We start from the raw sequence: 20,587 nt of genomic DNA, 5'->3' as shown, positions 1-20,587 counted from the left end.
TCCTCTGGCCTGGGGAAAGGGAAAAGGAAAGGGTGGAGTCGTCCCAAGAGGCCCCAGTCTAAGGCCCTGCTGGTTTGATGGTTGTTTGTCCTTTTTTCTTGAAGAAGACCATGACATCAGGGAGGTGATACCATGCTAAGTCCATGAATTGGATCTGAGTGAGGGGGTGCTGGGTTAAGTCACCAGCCTCACTTTCTCCTCTAGAGCCAACTGGGTCCAGTGGTGGGCTTCTTCTAGAGCGGAGGGGGGATGCTAAGTGGAACAAAAGTAATCTTGGCGATTTGATTTGGCCCTTCACAGGTGGTAGCTGATCTCTTCGAGCAGACATTTGGGCCACCCAACGGCACAGTAAAGGATGATAGGTGAGGGGCCAGAGGAAGAGGAGGGGAGCTAGAAACAGGGCTCTTGCTTCACCCTGAAAGGTGAATGCCTCTCTCCTCCTGGGGTTTAAACTCAGGAGGGTTGTATCCTAGTATAGTGGATAGGATATTGAACTTGGAATCAAGAAGACCCGAGTTCCAATCCTGCCTCAGACTCTTAGTAACTGAGTGATTGGGCTGCACCTCAGTTTTCTCATCTGTAAAATGAGGGGGTTGGATCTCAGTAACCTATGAGAGACCCCTTCCTGTACTCTGGGAGATCCCAGATGCCCCTTGAAACAAAGGCATAGTAAAATGCACTTTATTAGGATTTTTTTTTTAGGTTTTTTTGCAAGGCAAACGGGGTTAAGTGGCTTGCCCAAGGCCACACAGCTAGGTAATTATTAAGTGTCTGAGCCTGGATTTGAACTCAGGTACTCCTGACTCCAGAGCCAGTGCTTTATCCACTACACCACCTAGCCGCCCCTGTAAACTGCACTTTAAGCAGAACAATTTGGGGAGATGGGTTCTGGTTAATATCATGTTCTGCTTAATGTAGTCTTTGTTAATCAAAAACCTCTTTGCTTTACTACTTATCAGAAGTTTTTCTGGACAATATGAGTTCATTTTCCTCTCCTGTTAAATAGGGAAAACAGACTATAACTGACTTAAGATCTTAAGGGGTCATCATTCTGAGCATTATTTTTCACACATTCTGATTCTGAGCCATTTACTGTGGCTCCCGACCCCAGACAGTCACCACACTGTATGGAATCCTTCAAGTGAACCATTTAATCAATAAATAAGTACTGTTTAGACTCTACTGTGTGCCAGATACTGCTAAGCACCAGAGATAAATAAAAGACAAATTTGAAATAGGTTCTGCCTTCAAAGAGCTTATGTTTTAATGGGAGACATTGTATGGCTACGTAATGTCTACACAGACTAGTTCCAGGGTAGTTGAGGGAGGAAGAGGCATATCTAGAAAGGCTTCATGGAGGAGGAGGCCCTTAGGCCAAGCCTGGAATGAAACTAGCGATTCTGAGAGGCAGAATTGTGGAGGGCACAGCAAGAACAAAGGTCCAGAAATGGGAGATGAAGGGGTGTGTATGAGGAACATAAGACCAGGGTGGCTGGCCATAGATTGGCTGGAGGAGAGTGAGAAGGTGTAAGACAACTGGAAAGACAGGAAGGGGGCAGGTTGGGAAGAGCTTTGGATGCCAAAGAGAGGAGTGTCTTGAGAAGGGGGTGGAAGTGGAGGCAAGATGATAAAGACTGCACTTTAGCAGAATCCCCATGGCAGATGTGTGGAGGAAGGAGGAAGATTGAGGAGAGATTGGAGGCAGGGAGACCAGTTGGAAGATTGAGGCCAGAACTAGGGTGGAGAGAAGAGGTCTAAGGACCTTTGACATGGATTGGCCTTGAGACTTCCTTATACTAGTCATAGGCCTGTTGAGGAGAGGAAGGGTGAGGAGAGTAAGAGAGAAGAAGGAAAAAGAAAGGGAAAGGGAGGGAGGGGAAGAGCAGAGAGGGGAAGGGAGAAGAGAAAGAGAGAAGGTTGAGAAAAGAGGGAGAGAGGGGGGAGGGAGAGGAGACAGAAGGAGAGGAAAAGAGGGAGAGGAGAGAGAAAGGCAGAAAAGAGACAGGGAAGGAGAGAGAGAGAGGAGAGTTGGGGTCCAGGATGGAGCCTTTGGGGAGGCCCCCTAGGCAGGATCATGCCCTAATGTACCCTGACCACTGTGTACCCACAGGGATGTCCAGATTGAGAACCTAAAGAGGGAGGTCGACATGCTCCGAGCTGAACTGGACAAGATCAAGCTGGAGGTGAGTTGTGATCCCTCCATGGTCATCAGCAATATGCCAGTATGCTAGCAGTGGCTGGCAGTGGGAAGAAACACAAGGCCAGCCAGAGGCCTGGGTCTCTGCAGGTCCTGCACTGGTGACCCTAGCTGACCCTGATCCTGGCACGTCAATTCCAACCTCTCTTAGTCTCTATTTTCCCATTCACAGAAAGGGTACAAAATGGGCCTGAGCTATTTTGAGGCTCAGGTGAGATGATATCAGCAAAGTGCTTAGTTGTTATTATAGTCGTCATTAATCATTTTTGTAACAGTTGTGAAGATACCAGGAGATAACGGCTTTCTGAGTGTTCCCATGCTCTTGTTCTTTGAGGCCTGGACACACAGCCAAGAAGTCCTGACTCTTGGCTGTGTGACCTTGGACAAATCATTTAATACATCTTGGTGCCCCTAGACAACTTTAGAAGTTTCTAAGCTGCAGAGCAGGTGTTGGCCCTCATTGGTAAAGGGAAAAATAATAGCCAGCCTGTATATAGTAATTGAGGCAGCTCAGGATACAGCACTGGGCCTCGAGACAGAAGACTCACCTTCCTGAGTTCAAAGGCAGCCCTAGATACTCACTAGCAGGTGAACCTGAGTAAGTCACTAACCCCCATTTGCCTCAGTTTTCTCATCTGTTAAATGAGCAAGAGAAAAAAATGACAAACCACTCCAGTATCTTTGCCAAGAAAACCCCAAAGGGGGGTGACAAAGAGACAGACACAGTAGACTGAACAACAATATAATTTGTACTGTAAACTTAAAAAATACTGGGTTAATATAGGTTAGACTTGAAGTTTTATTCTCTAGGGTTTACCCTAAACCATCTGTCCAGGATGACTCCTCAGAATAAGAGAGAAGGGAATATTTCTCAAAACAAAGCATGTAGAAATCTTTTTTTTAGTTGATATTTTATTTTTCCAATTACATGTTATAAAAGTTTTTCAACATTTATCCGCATCCACATCCATTATTTTTTTAAATGATTTAAAAGAAAATTATTTAAGGTAATAGGGTTAAGTGACTTGCCCAAGGTCACACAGCTAGGCATTTATTAAGTATCTAATTTGGATTTGAACTCGGGTCCTCCTGATTCCAGGACCAGTGCTCTATCCACTGCGCCACCTAGCTGCCCCCCATATGCATATTTTTAAATTATACAATTTCTTTTCCACCTTCCCTTTCTACTCCCCTCCCCTCAGTGGTTAATAGTCAGGTGAATATTGTACATACACATTTGTGTTTAACATGTTTTTAACATACAGATAAATCATTTTTGGTATGAGGAATTATGATTAAGGGAGAAGAAAGAAACCCATGAAATAGAAAGACTTAAGAGAAATTTTTAAAAAGTGCTTCCATCAAGGCTGATCTTGTTGTTAATGTGTCCAGTGTTCTCTTGGTTCTGCTCCCTTCGCTCAGCATCAGATCCTGTAACTCATTCCATGCTTCTCTCGAGTCCGACCATTCATGGTTTCTTATAGAACAATAATATTCCATAGTATTCATATACCATAATTTTTTTAGCCATTCCCCAATGGATGGGCATCCCCCTCATTTTCCAATTCTTTGCCACTACAAAAAGAGCTGCTAGGAAGATTTTGGAACACCTGAGACTTTTCATGTGGGAAATCTTTCACCTTCTTGAGGACCTGTCTATGAAAGTTGCACAATATTAAGTTACCTGGTTGTTTGTGAAAGTCTATACTTTACTATCAGATGACTTATTATCTCTTCCTGGACTTTAAGCATCATGAAGGCAGGACAAGTTTTCTGGCATCCTGATTATTTGTCTTCCTGAGTTTGTAATGAATATAAGGGAGATAAGCATGGATCTTGACATCTTATCTACTGGCACAAATGACTGAAATGTGAAGGCTGAGGACTGTCTTAAGAAATCATCCTTTTTTCCTGGGAACATAGTTTGAGAAATTTATTATACTTTGACAATAAGTCCATAACAATACATAATCACACTCACAATAGGATGGGGATTGGAGCTGTGATTTTCTTAGGGGTCTCCCAGATGAGGAACCCCCTCTGTCAATGCAGGCTGGCACCTGCTCTGAATTGTCCGGGGGCATGTGAAGGCAAAAGAGATATGCCCCAGGTCACTCCATCTTGGTGGCTGTTGGATCCTCAGACCCTGGGGGTGGAGAGCAGTGCAGGAGGGACCCCTGACTCACCTTCCCTGTCCCCAGGCCCAGAGGTACATTACGCAGCTGAAGGGTCAGGTGAATGGGCTGGAGGCTGAGCTGGAGGAGCAGCGCAAGCAAAAGCAGAAAGCTCTGGTTGACAATGAACAGCTGAGGATCGAGCTGGAGCAGTTGCGGAAGACCAGACTGGAGCAGGAGCGGGCCCAGGGGTTGTACCAAGAGGCCGAGAGTAGGTCCTGGCATGTGTACGCACACACACACACACACACACACACACACACACACCCCACAACCCAATTCCTCCTCCCCATCCAAGGAGACTCTCGGGGGGTGGCACAGCAGGGCTGGTGCCTACCATAGGCAGACCCATCCCCAGATAACTGCAGTCATCCAGGTGTGATGAAGGCCTGCACTACAGTGATAACTTTTTTCAGGATGGGGGAAGATGTGGACGTGATTCTAGTCAGGAAGGAGGCAGGAGACAGGGAAGGGATAACAAAGAGGGTAATCTATTGGGGGAGATGATATGGAATGGGCTCATTGTGCAGGTAGAGAAGTTATTCCCTGATCAGGAGAAAGGCTTCCTCATCATAGGAGATGGGGGGGGGGGGAAGAGTGACAAAAGGGAGATGAGTATGGATAGAACTTTGGACTTGGAGTTGGTAAGACTTGAATTCAAATCTTGCCTTGGATACTTACTATTTGTGTGACACCTACCATCTCTCAGCTTCAGTTTCCTCATCTGTAAAATAGGGATGTAATGAAAGTGCCTGCCTCCCAAGGTGGTTGTGGGGATCAAATGAGCTAACATACATATAAAGTGCTTGCCAACCTTAAAGCTCTCTCTAGATGAGAGCTGTTATTATTATTATTATTACGGAAGCAAGTGGCGCATATTTCCTTGTCCCCCCTCCAGACCTGAGATGGATCATTCTAATGACCCAGTCTTTGGCTCAACAGTATTGTAGTCGTTTTCTTGGGGAGGAGGGATGTTAACTACTGCCATCCCCAACCTCTACTCACCCCACTTTTCTCCAGAGAAGGCCAGTGCCACAGAGGCTCGGTACACCAAGCTAAAGGAGAAACACAACGAGCTCATCAACACCCATGCTGAACTGCTGAGGAAGGTACCAGCGACCCTTCTGCCCCCAGCCCAGGGGGACCCAATGAGTCCAGGGCCATAGGCAGGACCCCTGGGCCACTATTGGTTCCTTGTTGGGTGACAGGCTTCCTGCCCTCAAAGAGCTTCCCCCTCTAATGGGGGAGAGAGCACGCAAATTACCGTGGACAACCATCAATCCATCAGCAAGCATGAACACTCCCTCATTCAAAGTTGTTGGAGGAGACTGGTGAAGTGGGAGGCTTTCTAGGTGTGATCTCTATTTCCCTCCTCATCTGAACTCAGAATGCAGACACAGCCAAGCAGCTGACCGTCACCCAGCAGAGTCAGGAGGAGGTCGCCCGTGTGAAGGAGCAACTGGCCTTCCAGATGGAGCAAGTGAAGCGTGAGTCGGAGATGAAGGTACGTGTCTCCCTACAATCCTTGGCCGCCCTGGTTCTCTCAAGCCAAAGACCCAGAGGGGAGCTGCCTCCCTCCCCTGCTCCCAAGTCCCCAAAACATCCTTCCCTGGTCCCCTGTGCAATTAGGTCATGGGTTGTCTAAAGGTCCCAGACAGTGGTGAGCTCCCTGCCCTGGGTGACACACTTTCCTGTCTCAGTTAGAGGACCAGAGTTACCAGCTGGAGAAGCTAAAGAGAGAATTGGAGGCTAAAACTGGAGAGCTGGTCCGGGTCCAGGAGACGCTGAGCCACAAGGAGCAGGTAGGAGAACCCAGTCTGCAGATGAGAGCGCAGATATGTGATCTGCCTAAAGTCGAGGTGGATTTGAACTCAGGTCTTCATGGATCCAAGCCCATGCTCTACTAGGGAAGCTGTGCCCCCAGAGATGAGCATCGTACAAGGGAGGGAGTGAAGATGGGGAAAGATTGAAAACACACACACATAAACACAGATATTTACACACAAACTCTAGGAAAATGTGGGAGAGAATCTCTTTCACATGGGAGTTAGGGAAAGCTGTGTTATAAAGAGGGGTGGGGAGGGGGCCCTTGGGCTGGGCTTTGGAGGAAGCTGAGGATTCTGGGAGGGCATTCCGGGCAGGAGGGAAGGGCTCTACAAGAGCAGGGAGGTGGTAGATGGCAGGTTGAGTTCGAGTTGGGTGAATTAGGTCACATGATGACGTAGAGGACTTCCAATGCCAGTCTGAATTTGTTTTTATCCTGGAGGCAGGAGGGAGCCAGGACAGCACTGTATAGTGGAATTAAGTCCTGGACCTGAAGTCAGAACATGGGACCTTGGACAAATCATTTAAGGCCCTCTCTGCCTCCGTTTCCCCAATGTAAAAAGAGAAGGTTGGGCTTGATGGCTTCCAAGGTCCCTTTGAGCTCTAAATCTAAACTTATGATACTGAGTCATTTTGCTTCTCTATGCCTTAGTTTCTCCGTATGTTAAAAGGGGGGGTCGGGCTCGATGGCCTCCAACTCTCCAGTCCACATCAAATAAAAAAGTCTGTTCCCCCAGGAATAGGGTGCCCCTCTTGGCTCTGGCAAGGGCAGTCTGGGATCCCCCAGCACGAAAGGGGCTGAAAGAGAAAATGGGAGTGTAGCTGCGAAATAAGAAAGGGAGACCTGAGCTGGGGAGCTTCATCTAGTTGGGTGGATTGCCCCCTGGTGGGAGACCCCGTGCCCGGCAGCCAGAAGAAATCAGACAGCCTTGCCTGGTGTAGAGGGAAGAGCCAGGCTCAGATCCTCTCTCCCAGGCCGGCTCGCTGAGCCTCCATTTGCTCATCAGTGAAATGGGGCTCAGGATGCGGGTAGTTTCTGTTGTGGGGACGACCCGCCCAAAGCCTGCCTCTGACCCCAACCTGCTCCCAAAGCCTGGGAGCGCTTCACTTATGGGGATGATGTCAGAGAGGCAGCCCCAGAGTTAGGCAGGCCTGGGTTCAAATCCTGTCTCAACCAGTCTCCTTCAAAGGCTATCTCCTGATGTGCTGAAAGGAGGGGTGAGGAGCAAGGAGGGGTGAACATGCTTCATGGAGAGAGTCTGCTTTGTGGGGACTCTGTCACTAAAAGGAGAGAGAGAGAGAAAGAAGAGAAGAGAGAGAGTGAGTGTGTGTCTGGGAGTGTGTGTGCACACAGATAAGTGGGACCTAGAGGCACATGCTATATTTCACTGTAGCACAATCATACGTGTGTGCATGCATACAACTATTAAAAACTCCTCGAAACTCCCAGGTTAGAGGGTCAGTCAGTTAACAAATGCGCATTTTTAGATGCCCACTGTCTACCAAGCTCTGGGGATGCAAAGTTAGTCCCTGCTCTCACAGTCTAATGGGGAGACAACAAGCAGTGAGATGTGTGAAATGAACTGGTAGGAATTAAGACTAAAGGCACCTCTCCTTTCTCTTCCTCTTCTTCCTCCTTCTTTTCTCCATCTTCTCTCTGTCTGTCTGTCTGTCTGTCTCCTCTCCTCTCTCTCTCTGTCTCTCTCCCTCCTTCTCTCTTTTCCTCAGTCTGCCTCTCTCCTTTCCCCTCTTTCCTCCCTCCCTCCCATTTTTCCTTTCTATCTTCTCTCCCATGGCTGGGCTGCTTCTCAGATAGCAGGGCTGGGGTCAGTGAGGGACCAGGTCAGGGCTGGGATCACTGGAAGGCCAAGCTCACCGACCAGTGATCAGAGTTGTCCTGAAGAAGAATGTGTCATCTCAGGGTGAAGAAGGGATGGCTCCCCTCGCTGGCCACCTGTAGTATGGCAGAGCTCCTTGTGGTTGGATGTCAGATGTCTTAGGTTCGAATCCCATCTCTGCCACCCTCTCTATCACTGTTGTCACTTGGACAAGTCACTTAATTTTTCCAAAACTCAGCTTTCCAACTTTGTCAAACGAGCCTGTTGAGAAGCTGTAGAACAGCCTCTCAGCCTGTCCAGCTTGGCCTGGAGGGTCAGGGTGCCCAAACAGTGCCAACCTTGTGTGACATCAGAGCTGGGAAGCGGCGGAAGGGCCAGGATCTCACTCCATCCCCTGGGCGCCTTTGCAGAGTGGGTCCGAACTGAGCTCCCAGCTGAATGCCCTCCAATCAGAGCAGGAGTCTCTGCGCAGCACCATGAGGCAACAGGAGGCCGAGCTGCAGTCTGCCCAGAGCCTGGCACGGGAGCAGGAGGCAGCCCTGAGCCGGGAGCAGGAGCGGAGTGGACGCGAGATTGGCGAGCTGCAGGGGAAGCTGGCAGAGAAGGTAAGCCCTGCTCTTCACCCCTTGTAGGACTTTCTGCCTGCATTTGGGGCAGTTTTCCCTATGCAAAATGAGGAGGAGGATCTGGGGTGGTTTCTGAGATCTCTTCAGTCACTTCATTTCCCATTGCCTCAGTTTCTTCATCTGTATGTAGGGGTTGGTCCAGATGACCTCTGAGGTCCTGAGGGCCTTCTAACTCTAGAGATATGACCTCATGGCACCCTTCCTGGTTCTCTTAGTCCCATTCCAGAGGTTTAAGGTCCAGAATAGCTCTGGAGGGAAAGGGAAGAAGCATGGAGTTCCCCTTGTGGTGACAGAGGCTCTGGGGGAGGAACGCTCTGTATGTTGCTACTTTAGAAAATGAACCTGAGGTCTGACAGAAGACCTGGGTTGGAATCCCTTCTCTGCTTCCTGATCTATCACTTATGTGACTTGGACAAGTCATTTAATTGTTTCTAAGCCTCGGTTCCCCTACTCTGTAAAGGAGGCCACTGAGGCACTCCTCTGCTCTGGAAGCCACCTTCCCCGAGCTGTGATGCCGTGTATTGAAGGGAGCTCTGGACTCTCCAGGCACAGCTCCGGTGACATCACTTGGCTGGGTGCTATTGTCCAGAAGTGTCTGACCCAGGAGCTCAGAACCAGCTCAGGGGAATAAGAATCCAGGCAACACAGATAATGTCAGGATGTGGCCTCTGGGCCCCTTCCAGCCCATTGGAGTCCATCTCTCAGCCTCAGTTTCCCTACCTGCTTGATGGGTTCTCACAAATGGCTGAGGATGAGGGGCTCCCTTCCCAGGAGGCCCAGCACCAGGGACTGCAGCAGAGGCTCCAGGACGAGCAGCTTGCTGTGCTCCAGAGCGCTGTGATGGAGGCAGAGAAGACCCTGAGTGATGCTGTGAGCAAGCTAGATGACCCTCTGCACCTGCGCTGCACCAGCTCTCCAGGTTGGGAAGGGAGGAAGGGAACCCCAATCGGGCAGGCTCTGCCCCACTTGGGTTTTGGGAGGTCAGTGCTGGATGTACCCTCTCTTCCCTTCTGTCCTTGTAATAAAGGCCAGGGAAGGAAAAGGCAGTGAAGCCAAACCAACCACACATCAACCAGTATGAACAGTGTATGCTCCCTCCTACCCCCTCATAGTTCCCCACCACTGACCAGATGAGGACAGTACTTCCGTTCTCCTGGGCCAAGCCTGCTCAGTGTAATTACATCACTTAGCGTGTCCATACTTTCCACTTACCTTGCTGCAGACCTTTTACACAGCTCGGTACCAATTAGTGCAAATAATGAAGTGTGTGGATTCTGATACCTCATTATTAGAATTTCTACTGCTCACCACTCAATACATAAGACAACTTCAAATAGCACTAGCTCAGACACATGGGGGATTCCTCATTTGCGCCAACCAAGACCACCCTGTGTGTCATTCTCCTGGTCTGGCTTCCTTGCCTCTACATCAGTTCAGTTACGTCTTCCCGTGCTTTTCTGCGTCCATCATCAGTGTTCTTAGAGCATGGTGTGCTTCCCTGCCCTTCACCAACCCACTTGTTCACCCACTCCCCAGGTGATGGACCCCCTCTCTGTTTCCAGATTTTGGCCTGCACAAAAAAAAATCCTGCCCCTACATGGAGCAGGGTTTGAGAGGAAGGGCCAATTCTGTAGGCTGGAGGACACTAGATCTCAAGGCCCCGCCCTGGGCTGGGGGGGGGGTCTTTGGGGACTCCTTACTCACTTGAGCCCCTTCTCTGGGCATAGATGAAGCGGGTCTTCACCTTGGAGGGGTTGCTCCTAGGAGGAGCCACAAGCCTGGCCAGGCCAGGGTGATCTGTCCTGTGTCTCTCACGGTTCCCATCCATTCCTGCCACCCTCCCTCTCTGTTCTACTTCCAGATTACTTGGTGAGCCGGGCCCAGGCTGCCCTGGATGCCTTGACTGCCCTGGAGAAGGGGCAGATGAAGTACATAGCCTCCATGACCGGTGAGTGGGCAGGAGCCCCAGGGGAGACCTCAGAATTCCATCACCCCGTCTCACTTTAATGGGGGCCCAGTCCATAAGCATTTAATGTACACCTACTGTATACTCGAACAGCACTAAGTACTGAAGAGGCAAAAAGAAGCCAAAGCCAGTCCTTGTCCTCAGGGTGCTGCCAATCTAATGAAGACCCTGGTGCCTGTCCTTGGGTTGCAGGCTGGACCAGCATGTCCTGGGCCTCCACTGGGGGCCTCAGACAAACAATTTTAAAGTACCTGCTATGCTTCAAGCATCACAGGAAATAGGAAAACAGAAGCAAACCAATATCTGCCCTCAGGGAGCTTACCTTCTAACGGGGAAGATGAAGCTACCATGTATGTACATTGGTACCCAGAAGAGGGGGAGTAGATACTTGGTCATTGTAGCCACTTGGATCTGGGAGGGCAAGGAGAGAATAAGCACTTCTATGATGCCTACTGTATTCTCAGCCCTGGGTTAATTAAGCACTGTACAAACAGAATCTCAACTATCTACTGAGGGGGGCCAGAAAGAGGAAAGGCAGGCTTTGAGTAGGTGCCTGCTACCCATGTGCCCGGGAACACAGGGAAGATAGAGAAAACTGAGAGTTCCTGCCCTCAGGGTGCTCACGTTCCACTGGACTCTCACCCAAGGGACCTTCAGATCTGCCCATCTCCAGAGTTCAAAAGACAAGGAGAAAGAAAGGGACAGGATAAGGGGAATGGGAGAGGGAAGGGGGAATAGGTGATAGAAGAGAGGGAAGATGGAGGGAGAGGGTACTCAGACACAACACACTTTTGGACAGGGCCAGGATGAAAGGAGAGAGAGAGAAAAGAACAAATGAAAGTGGGGAGGAACAGAGTGGAGGGAAATACAGGTTGTAATAGCAACTGAGGGAAAAATATTGAAGCAACTTCTCTGGTGGACTTATGATAAAGAAGGCAACTCACCCCAGAGACAGAGCCATTGGAATCTGAACACAGACTGAAGTACAATTTTTTCTCTCTCTTACTATTCTTGAGGTTTCTCATTTTCTTGGGGGGGGGGGTTAATGTTTATTCTTATGTTTACTCTTATAACATTCAATTTACATCAATATATGGCATGGAAACAACGTAGAGACTGTCAGTCTTCTGTGGGGGGGGAGGGAAGCGGGGAATTGTAGAATTCAGAGCCTTGCAAAAAATGATGGGTACATATTACTGTTGTATATAATTGGAAATTAAGTAAATGTTAAAATAAAAAAAAAAAGACAAGGAGATAGGCTTCCTCAGGAGGAAGAAAATGCCCCAACTAAAAACCAATCCAATTCCCTCTTTGGGGACTTCATCTAAAGCCTTCCCTTGTTCTACCATATCTTTGACTCTTCCCCTCTCCATTTTCACAGACTCCTCCGCCCTTGTGGCTGCACTGGCTCAGTTTTCTCACCTAGCCGCAGACACCATCATCAATGGGAGCGCCACCTCGCACCTGGCTCCCACAGACCATGCTGACCGTAAGTGGCAGGCTTTCTCCCCATCTTTTTCCTTGAAAACCCCCAGGCCTGGGCCCTGGTGCGGCTTGTAAAGACAAACTATTCCAGAGAGAGCCCTGGGCTTCCTCTCCAGTCCCCTGAGCCTCCAGGGCTACAGCTATGAGTCAGACTTGTTCAACAATATGAGAGTGTGCAAAGAGGCATGCAAGCCTTGCATGTGTTCCTGTGACAGAGCAGCTGCCTCCTGGGCTTGGGCCGGGGGCCTCTGCCTGTTCCTGGGACCCTCCAGCCTGAGAGCTCTGACCACTGGGCATCCCCCTCCTTCCCATCCCTGCACAGTCTGATTCCTTCCCCCCTCCCTTCCAAAATACCCCCCAAGGCCAGAGAGTCCCTCAAGATTTACAGCCCATCCTAACAGTCTCAGAATTTAGTTTAAAGGGATCTCAACGGTCATCTCATCCAGCCCATACACCAAAGGACTCCCCACTCAGACATCCCCAATTTGGACGCCCCCCCCAGGAAAGAGGGTCATAGGGTTCTAATTTGATCAAATGACCCTAGGCATTCAGACCATTGGGCTGCTTTATTAGCTATTATTAAGACTGCTGAGTAAGGTGGCCTCTGAGTTCAAGTCTAAGGTTGGCCCTTGAGTGTGGACCTCTTTGAGCCTTGGCTTCCCCATCTGTAAAATGAGCACAATAATAGGTACCTCAGCAGTAGATGGGTCAGTGTAACAGCTTGACTTTGCCCAGTATCAGTCTCCTGCCGGGTCCTACAAGGAGACGTGGGTTCAGATCCTGCCTCTGACACGTCCTAGGACGTGACTCCAACCAAATTATTTCCCTTGCTGCAGCCCAGATGAGGGTGGCTGCCCAATTCACTGACCAAGTCTGTACATGATGACGGTTTCCTGGCTGCATCAGGGTCCACCCGCTAAGGGTCTGGGCCACAAGGTGCAGTTGAGAAACCCATTGTCTAAGGGTGGTCGTGATTGTTCTTATTGCCCACTCTTTCCACAGGATTGATCGACTCCTGCCGAGACTGTGGGGCCCAGGGCCTGGAGTATCTGGGGCTGCTTAAGGACAAGCAGGCTCTGAAGGAAGCCGACCCAGACCGGATAAGGGGGCCCCTCCAGGGCATCCTCCAGCTAGGACAGGTAGGGGAGCAGAGGAGATGGGCTAGGCCATTCTTTGAAGCAGGACCCTAGAGAAGAGTGGGGGAAAGCCTGACAACAATGGTCAGGAGGATCTGGGTTCGAATCCTAGCTAGGCCACTATTTACAAGTCATGGGACCTTGCTCATATAGCTTTTAGAGGCCAAAGTCTAAGGAAGGGAGATCCTAACTCTGCCCAGTAGGAGCCCTTTGCAGGACTAGATGTCTTCTACATCACCTACATTACTTATATCCCAACTCTCCTCCCAACAGGAGCTTAAGCCCAAAAGCCTGGATGTGAGGCAGGAAGAGCTCGGCGACTTGGTGGACAAAGAAATGGCTGCCACCTCAGCCGCCATTGAAAATGCTGTGCGCCGGATCGAGGTGAGAGTCGGGGTCCATCTTTTCCCCTTCCAGCCTCTTACATGTGCCGGGGTGGGCCTGGCTCACCAGCCATAGTGGACATAAGCCAGAAGACCATGGAGTGACCCCAGCCAGCCAAAAGACCGGAAGTTTGGGGGGCCAGGTCATCAGTAAATTAGATGGCCACCTCCCTCTGGGCTGCTTGGCTTGTTTTCCTAGAGTAGACTACAGAGCAAAGCTGGGTTTCTCTAGAAGCATTGGGGTCCTCCACTGAGGTTCAGATGAGACAGTCTTTGAAAAGACCCCTGCAGACCTCAAAGTGCCATGATTTAGCTCCCCTGAGCCTCAGTAGACCTGTCAAAAAGAAAGGGTTGGGCTGGATGAGTTCTGAGGCCATCATCCTCTTTTTGTCCATCCCCAGGATATGATGAACCAGGCCCGTCACGAGAGCTCAGGTGTGAAGCTGGAAGTGAATGAAAGGTGAGGGGTCCCCATTTCCTGGCCCCCTACCTTCCAGGCCACCGAGATCCTGGGCTGTTGCTCTGATCACTGACTGCCCAGCCCCTTCCCTTGGTACAGCCCTACTGACTCCCGCAAGAGGGGAGGTTTTTTGGGGGGGGCATGGAGGACACTTTTTAGCCAGTCATGATTGTGGATCAGAAGGAAACCAGCTTCAGACCCCATTCCAACTGAGTGGGGGGATGTCTCTCTCTTCTTCCTAGGATTCTCAACTCCTGCACTGAACTCATGAAGGTAACCAAGGAATCACCTCCCCCCGGGGCACTGGTTTTGCAGTTTGGGGAGTGGGAGGCATGGCCAAAAGGGGATAGAGAGGGAGGGGGTCCCACTGTGACAGGCTGGCTCTAGAATAAAACAGTTCTTGACTTTGCCAGGCCATCCGACTACTGGTGATGACCTCCACCAGCCTGCAGAAAGAGATCGTGGAGAGTGGGAGGGTAAGTCTGGAGAAGAGGGCCTCCCCCCCAGAGAAGGGGCTGGGTGGACTTGGGGAATGCAGGGAGCAGGCCCTTGGAGCTCCCCTGTCAGCCTGGAAGGTGGGTATGGGCCCGACTGAGGCCTTGAAGGCCCCAGACAAATGAGAGATAGCCCCGGTGTTTAAGAGAAAGGAAGGATGCTGCCAGAGTATTTAGAGGTTGGGGGGGGTTGTTTTTTTTAAACTTTATTAGAACAGACATAGAATGTCAGGCGGCCTATCTGCATCATTACCTGTGGCCCCATTTTTGTTGGCTCTCCCCTCCCATCCTGTACCAATTGTCTATTAATAGGTAGTAGATTGGAAGCGCCTTGAGGGCAGGCAGTGTTGGGCTTTTATCCTTACAGGCTCCCTGGTTGGATCGGGCACCTAGGTCAACTACTGCCTCGAAGTGAGCCTCCCCAGCCAGAGGCCAGTAACCACTGCCCCGCATAGATGGGGTCCCAAATAGGATTGCAGGGTTACAGGCCAGCAGCTGGAAGGGACCTTAGAGTTCTGCCGCCCTCCTCCTGTATTTTACAACTAAGGAAACTGAGGCACAGGAGCAAAGTTACCAGTCCAGGGTCACACCTGACAAAACCAGCCCTGTTATCTGGACATAGTGGATGGAGTTTTGGACTCAGGAAGTCCTGAGTTCAAAGCCTGCCTCTGGTATTTCTGAGCCTCAGTTTTCTCATGTGTAAAATGGGATTCCTATCAGCATCTCCTTCACAGGGTTGTTGTGAGGCTCAAATGAGCTCATGTTTAAAAGGTCTGTTTTTATTATTGTTATTAACCTGATTTGGTCCAGATTCTGATTGCAGTAGAGGGAGAGTTCCCAGGTATAGAAACTCCCTCTACCAGTGCAAATGCCAGGTCATCTGAATTCATCTGCCAGGGGGCCTGAAATGTTAGCTATCCAGGGTCCCCGGCCAGTCTATCAAGAGCCAAGACTTGAACCTAGCTCTTCTTAGCCCTAGAGCCAGTCTCCTGGTGGCTTCTGGAACCTGCCTCTCCTGGAGTCCTAGGGCTACAGCTTTTGGGGACCTGGAGGCTATCTCACCTGTGGTAGAGTTGGTCGCCCATTGCCCTCCTGCCCATCCTCTTTCCTCCGAGGAAATTGGGATTTTCTTACCCCAACTGAATTATAGTCCTGTAGGCTGATGATGATGATGATGATGATCTTGAAAATAAAACATAAAGTAAATATTTATTTTAAAATAAATATATATGTCATTGGCATCACTTTTTAGAATAATAATTATTCCAAAAGTCATGATCCAAGAGGGTGTTAAATACTTTTTTAAGCAATAAAATTTATTAAGGACCTACTCGGTAGGAACTGAGGTCTAGAGACAGAACCCCAGGAGCTCCTGCTCCCAAAGGGGTTACTTTAGAATTAGGAAGTGACTCCCAAGAGAGGATGAGAAGTGAAGTGATGCTTGGGGTTGAGGGATCAGCTTTAATTCACAAATGGAACCATTCCCTATCCCCCTTGCCCCAGATAACTAATCTTGAGAACAAAGGGCTCCTGGGCAAAGGGTTCTGGGTGGAGACCACTGCCCCTCACTCCCTGACCCACTCCCTTCACCAAGCTTATCTTGTCCCCCTCTTATCGCCAGGGGGCAGCAACGCAGCAGGAATTCTACGCCAAGAACTCCCGTTGGACAGAAGGCCTCATCTCAGCATCCAAGGCTGTGGGCTGGGGAGCCACCCAGCTGGTGTAGGTCCAGCGGGGGGAGCGGGAGGGAAGGTCACGGCCAGGCCTCTGGCTGCTTGGGTGGGAAAAACAGCTTCTTCATCCCCCTCCACCTCTCTCCCTGGCATCCCTGACTGAGGCAGGAGAAGGGAGCTTGAGTCCAGCCAGCTGGGCCTACTCATTGATTAGAGTAGAGGACATGAAGCCCAGGAGGCCACTGGTCCAGAGAGATTAACCAACTCATCGGAGGCCGTCCAGCTAACAAGTGTTAAAGGGGAGATTTGAGCTGGGGTCTCCTGACCCCATGACACCAGGATCCCCATGTTACAGATGAGGAGACTGAGGCACAGAGCTGTTGGAGTCTGTGCCCCAAGGCCCCAGAGCAAGTATCTGGGCTCTTTTCCTGGTCTTGTTTTTCAGTTATCTCCTGGGTCTGTTTTCCAGGTCGGTTGTTTTCCGGATGATAGTTCACGTTTTCTTTTAGTTTTCCATTCTTTTGGTTTCGTTTGCTTGCCTCCCGATTTCTCAGTCATCTGCTTCTCTCAGCAGAGCTAGAATCCAAGAGGGGATTCAAAGCCCAGTTTCCCCACTCTAAATTCAGGGTTCACTGTGTCCCACTTGTAGGCCGTGACTGTGGCTTGGGAAGCTACCGCCCCCCCTCCCCGAGTGCAGCCTGGCATGAGGTTTCTGATTATGTATAGGGTACCCCCCCCATGTGTATGCTCATGAATGCATGCACACACCCCTAGCCTGATGATGTGTTCTCTCCCACTCCGACCACATCTGGAGGCTTGGGGTCACAGTCCAGGGAAGGAGGGTGACCAGACCCATGGGGAGACATCGAGGCAGTGGGAGTGGTTTAAGCCGGGGGGTCGTGGCCTGAGACGTGGCTGGAGGAGGTTCCGGCTGCTGGCTTGGTCTCCCCGACCTTGCTCTGAGGTTTCTGCGCTTGGCAGCCTGGGGAGCTGCAGCTGCTGACTGTGAATCCCAGCCGGACTCCGGAGGGAGGGGCAGGTTGCCACAGGTGTGACCCTCTGTCTGGAGCAGGCCCGGTCGTGCCCGGCTGTCAGACAGCACAGTCTGGGCGGGGAGGATGAGCTACTGCCAGGGAAGAGGGATTAGCCCCTTCCCCCACCCGGCGGAGCTAGGAGGAAACCATTGGGAAGGACCAGAGTCAAACCCTGCCCAAGATAGTAGCTGGATGACTCGAGGCTGCACTCTGCCTCAGTTTCCCCATCTGTAAACATTTGGAGTTAGTGGCTTCTGAGGTCCCTCTCAGTTCTCAGTGACCGTATGATTCCTGTAGCATTAAAGGGAAGACACAGGGGACAGGTTTAGGCTTGACGTCATCCATGAGAACTGTCCCAAAGAGCTACCTCAGGAGGAGTGAGCTCCCCTGCCTTTGTGGTATTTCAGATGGTCATTTGTTGGGGATGTTGGCGCAGGGCTTTGGTCAGCTCTGAACCTTGTGATGCTCTGCCCTCCACAGGGAGTCGGCTGACAAGGTGGTCCTGCACACTGGGAAGTACGAGGAGCTCATCGTCTGCTCCCACGAGATAGCAGCCAGCACGGCCCAGTTAGTAGCCGCGTCCAAGGTGAGGCCCTGAACCCCAGCAAGTTCTGGGGGGGGGGAACCTGGCTGAGGCCCAGCAGGAGGCTCATCACAGCCTAAGACTGAGGTTGGAAGAGACCTTCGACCTAGACCTCTAACCTGCCCCTTCTAATGTAAAGCCAAGGAAAAACGAGAGGCCCCCAGGCTTGGTGAAGAGAGACCTGAACTGGATCTACAAGACCTGGGTTCAAATTCTGCTGCTGGCATTAGCGGGGTGGCCCTCTCTGAGCCTCAGTTTTCTCCTTTATAAAAAGAGGGGATTAGATGACCTCTGAGTCCCCTGGGGTCCTAAGTGTAGAGTCCCTTTTCCGGACCTCATATGTTGAGTCCCTTTCTGGACTCCCTCAATCTTCCCCAGAGGAGGATTGAAGGGGCGGGAGACAAGGGAGACAAGTTTCTCCCTACACACCAAGGTCTCCAAGGTCTCCATTTATTCTCCAAAACACATATCCCTCCCAGTCTCTAATCCACTCCCACTCCCGTGGCACTTAGTGAAAACAAGGCTCTGGTGCTCAAGGGCTCGGTCAGCACTCCCACACACCACAGTCCCTAACACCTCGGTAAGTGTACTCACGCCCAGCTGCTCCAAGATCAAATTCCAGCCTCTTCTCTTTTTTCCCCTTTTAGTGTTTTTCCTTACATCCCCATCACTTCCCGGTAGACAGAAATAGGTGCATTCGACCACCCAGGGGCAAGCCCCCCATGTGGCTGGCAGGGTGCTGCTAAGCCCTGAGTCCTTTCAAGATGTATGCCTTGCTCTGAGCCACTGGCCCACCACCTCAGGCCCCTGGGGGAACTCTCCATCCGGTGGGCTGCTGCAAGGGGGCCCTGAAGAAAAAGGTAGAAGCCAGGAATTCTCACACCAGAGGTCTACGCTTAGAGGCTGGAGAGGTCTTTGTTTACAGAGGTGTAGGGGGAATCACATGAGACACTAAAAGTCTGGTTGAGTTCAAATCCTACCTCACACTTAACTCACCTGTGGCAAATCTCTAAACCGATTTCTAAAATTAGGGGAGAGGTCCCTCCCAGCCTTAAATCTGGCTTTCTGGGCTTATTTCTCTGAACCTCAGTAATCAGCACATGCCCACCTACTTCATTTATTTTAATTACTGTTCTCTAGAAACATATTGAAATTGTTATTATGATTCTTCCTGGGTTTGGGGGGGAAAGTGCTTCTGCACCAAACATTCTTCACCTTCTGTGGTCTGTGGACCCCTCTTGGGTCGCATGAAGCCCCTTCTCACACCATAGTTTTAAATGCCCCAAATAAAATGCTGGGCACGACCGAGGGAACAGGGACGTGGCAGTTCAGCCCTGTGCTTAAAACGCATGAGAGGAGGGCGCGAGGTTCAAGGCCCGTGGGAGGCAATGGCGCCTGACGGCCCCCCGGCTTTCGGCAGGTCAAAGCTGACAAGAACAGTCGGAACCTGAGCCGCCTGCAGGACTGCTCCCGGTCGGTGAACGAGATGGCTGCCAACGTGGTGGCCTCCACCAAGTCGGGCCAGGAGCAGATCGAGGACAAAGGTAAGAGAGAGACCAGCCATAAAGAGCGGTGGGTGGGGGGCTGCAGGCTGCCTCCTCACCAGCTCCCTCTCTTCTCCCCATCACCCAGACACCATGGATTTCTCAGGCATGTCGTTGATCAAACTGAAGAAGGAAGAGATGGAAACCCAGGTAGGATGTGGGACCCTCCCCGCAAGCCAGGACTAGCCTCCTAGGAGGGGTCCCGGGGAGGGAAGGCAGGAGATCCGTCCAGTGACCAGGTGGCTGATTGCCCATCTTGTGTCCTGTCCTCTGCTGGACTTCCGGAGGACAGAGAAATAAAAGATGCGGCCCTGGGCCTGAGCGCCCAGGCTTGGTAAGGAGACAAAGTTCACAGTCCCAGGCAAGGGGCTGGGTGCAAGGGGAAGAAGACAGGGGCGACTCTCACTGGTCAGTCCAGGGGTGCCCAATAATCACCTCCACAAGCAGCAGCTGCAGGTGGGATGGTCAGGCAAACACAAAGTTTCAGTGTCGGCCGTGCCCTCATGGCACTTCCATTTTCCTAGCGGGACACGACAAATACCCAGGTAAATAGTGTACAAGGTAGCATGTGAAGGGGAGAAGAAAGGCTCATAGAAGGGAATCTGGGACATTTGCACTGGAGGAGGGGAGGGAAGGAGGGGAGACTGTATAGAGAATGGGGGGCTGAGCCTCAAAGGAGGGGGAAGAATGTTCCAGAAATATGGGGGAGTAGAGAGTCGGCAGGGAGGGGCCGAACTGTGCCCTTGACAAGGGGCTGGACTAGTTGGCATCAAGGAGAAGGATGAGGGGCCCATGACAGACCCCCACTTAGGGCTGACCCGTGAGACTGACTGGGTTCTGGGCTTCTCCAGGTGAAGGTGCTGGAACTGGAGAAGACTCTGGAGAATGAGAGGATGCGGCTGGGGGAACTCCGCAAAAGGCATTACGCCCTGGCCGGGGTCGACCAGCCCGTCGAGGAAGATCCTCAGCTCAGCCGCCCCGTGGCCAGCCCTCGACGCGGTATCCTGAAGAAGCCCCCCCTAGCTCAGAAGCCCACTCTGGCGCCCAAGCAAGACTTCCAGGTACCCTTGAAGACGGGGCTCTCTGGATAGACTGGGGCCATTCAGCCAAGGATTGTGGTGTAAGGGAAAGAGGGCAGGACCCACAGGCAGGAGAGACCTGAGTTCAAAT

At 51.1% G+C, this 20,587-nt stretch overlaps 1 protein-coding gene across 1 annotated transcript in view; it reads left to right on the top strand.

The window, feature by feature from the left end:
• HIP1R (huntingtin interacting protein 1 related) overlaps positions 1-20,587 on the top strand; it is a 74,836-nt gene that overhangs the window by 48,015 nt on the left and 6,234 nt on the right. Inside the window, exons 12-31 of the mRNA XM_074205492.1 lie at positions 301-362; positions 2,111-2,183; positions 4,399-4,582; positions 5,392-5,480; positions 5,759-5,875; positions 6,072-6,173; positions 8,444-8,638; positions 9,431-9,578; positions 10,521-10,607; positions 12,007-12,114; positions 13,113-13,249; positions 13,520-13,630; positions 14,031-14,089; positions 14,332-14,362; positions 14,503-14,565; positions 16,205-16,305; positions 17,771-17,876; positions 19,294-19,417; positions 19,506-19,567; positions 20,269-20,478. Of these exons, the coding sequence (XP_074061593.1) occupies positions 301-362; positions 2,111-2,183; positions 4,399-4,582; positions 5,392-5,480; positions 5,759-5,875; positions 6,072-6,173; positions 8,444-8,638; positions 9,431-9,578; positions 10,521-10,607; positions 12,007-12,114; positions 13,113-13,249; positions 13,520-13,630; positions 14,031-14,089; positions 14,332-14,362; positions 14,503-14,565; positions 16,205-16,305; positions 17,771-17,876; positions 19,294-19,417; positions 19,506-19,567; positions 20,269-20,478 (2,169 nt within the window). The remainder of the gene's footprint in view (positions 1-300; positions 363-2,110; positions 2,184-4,398; positions 4,583-5,391; positions 5,481-5,758; positions 5,876-6,071; positions 6,174-8,443; positions 8,639-9,430; positions 9,579-10,520; positions 10,608-12,006; positions 12,115-13,112; positions 13,250-13,519; positions 13,631-14,030; positions 14,090-14,331; positions 14,363-14,502; positions 14,566-16,204; positions 16,306-17,770; positions 17,877-19,293; positions 19,418-19,505; positions 19,568-20,268; positions 20,479-20,587) is intronic.

The sequence above is a fragment of the Macrotis lagotis genome, chromosome X (genome assembly GCF_037893015.1).
Source record: "Macrotis lagotis isolate mMagLag1 chromosome X, bilby.v1.9.chrom.fasta, whole genome shotgun sequence".
Classification (NCBI taxonomy): Eukaryota; Metazoa; Chordata; class Mammalia; order Peramelemorphia; family Peramelidae; genus Macrotis; species Macrotis lagotis.
Note: the sequence above shows the minus strand (reverse complement) of the source record. Positions and strands in the feature narration are given on the sequence as shown.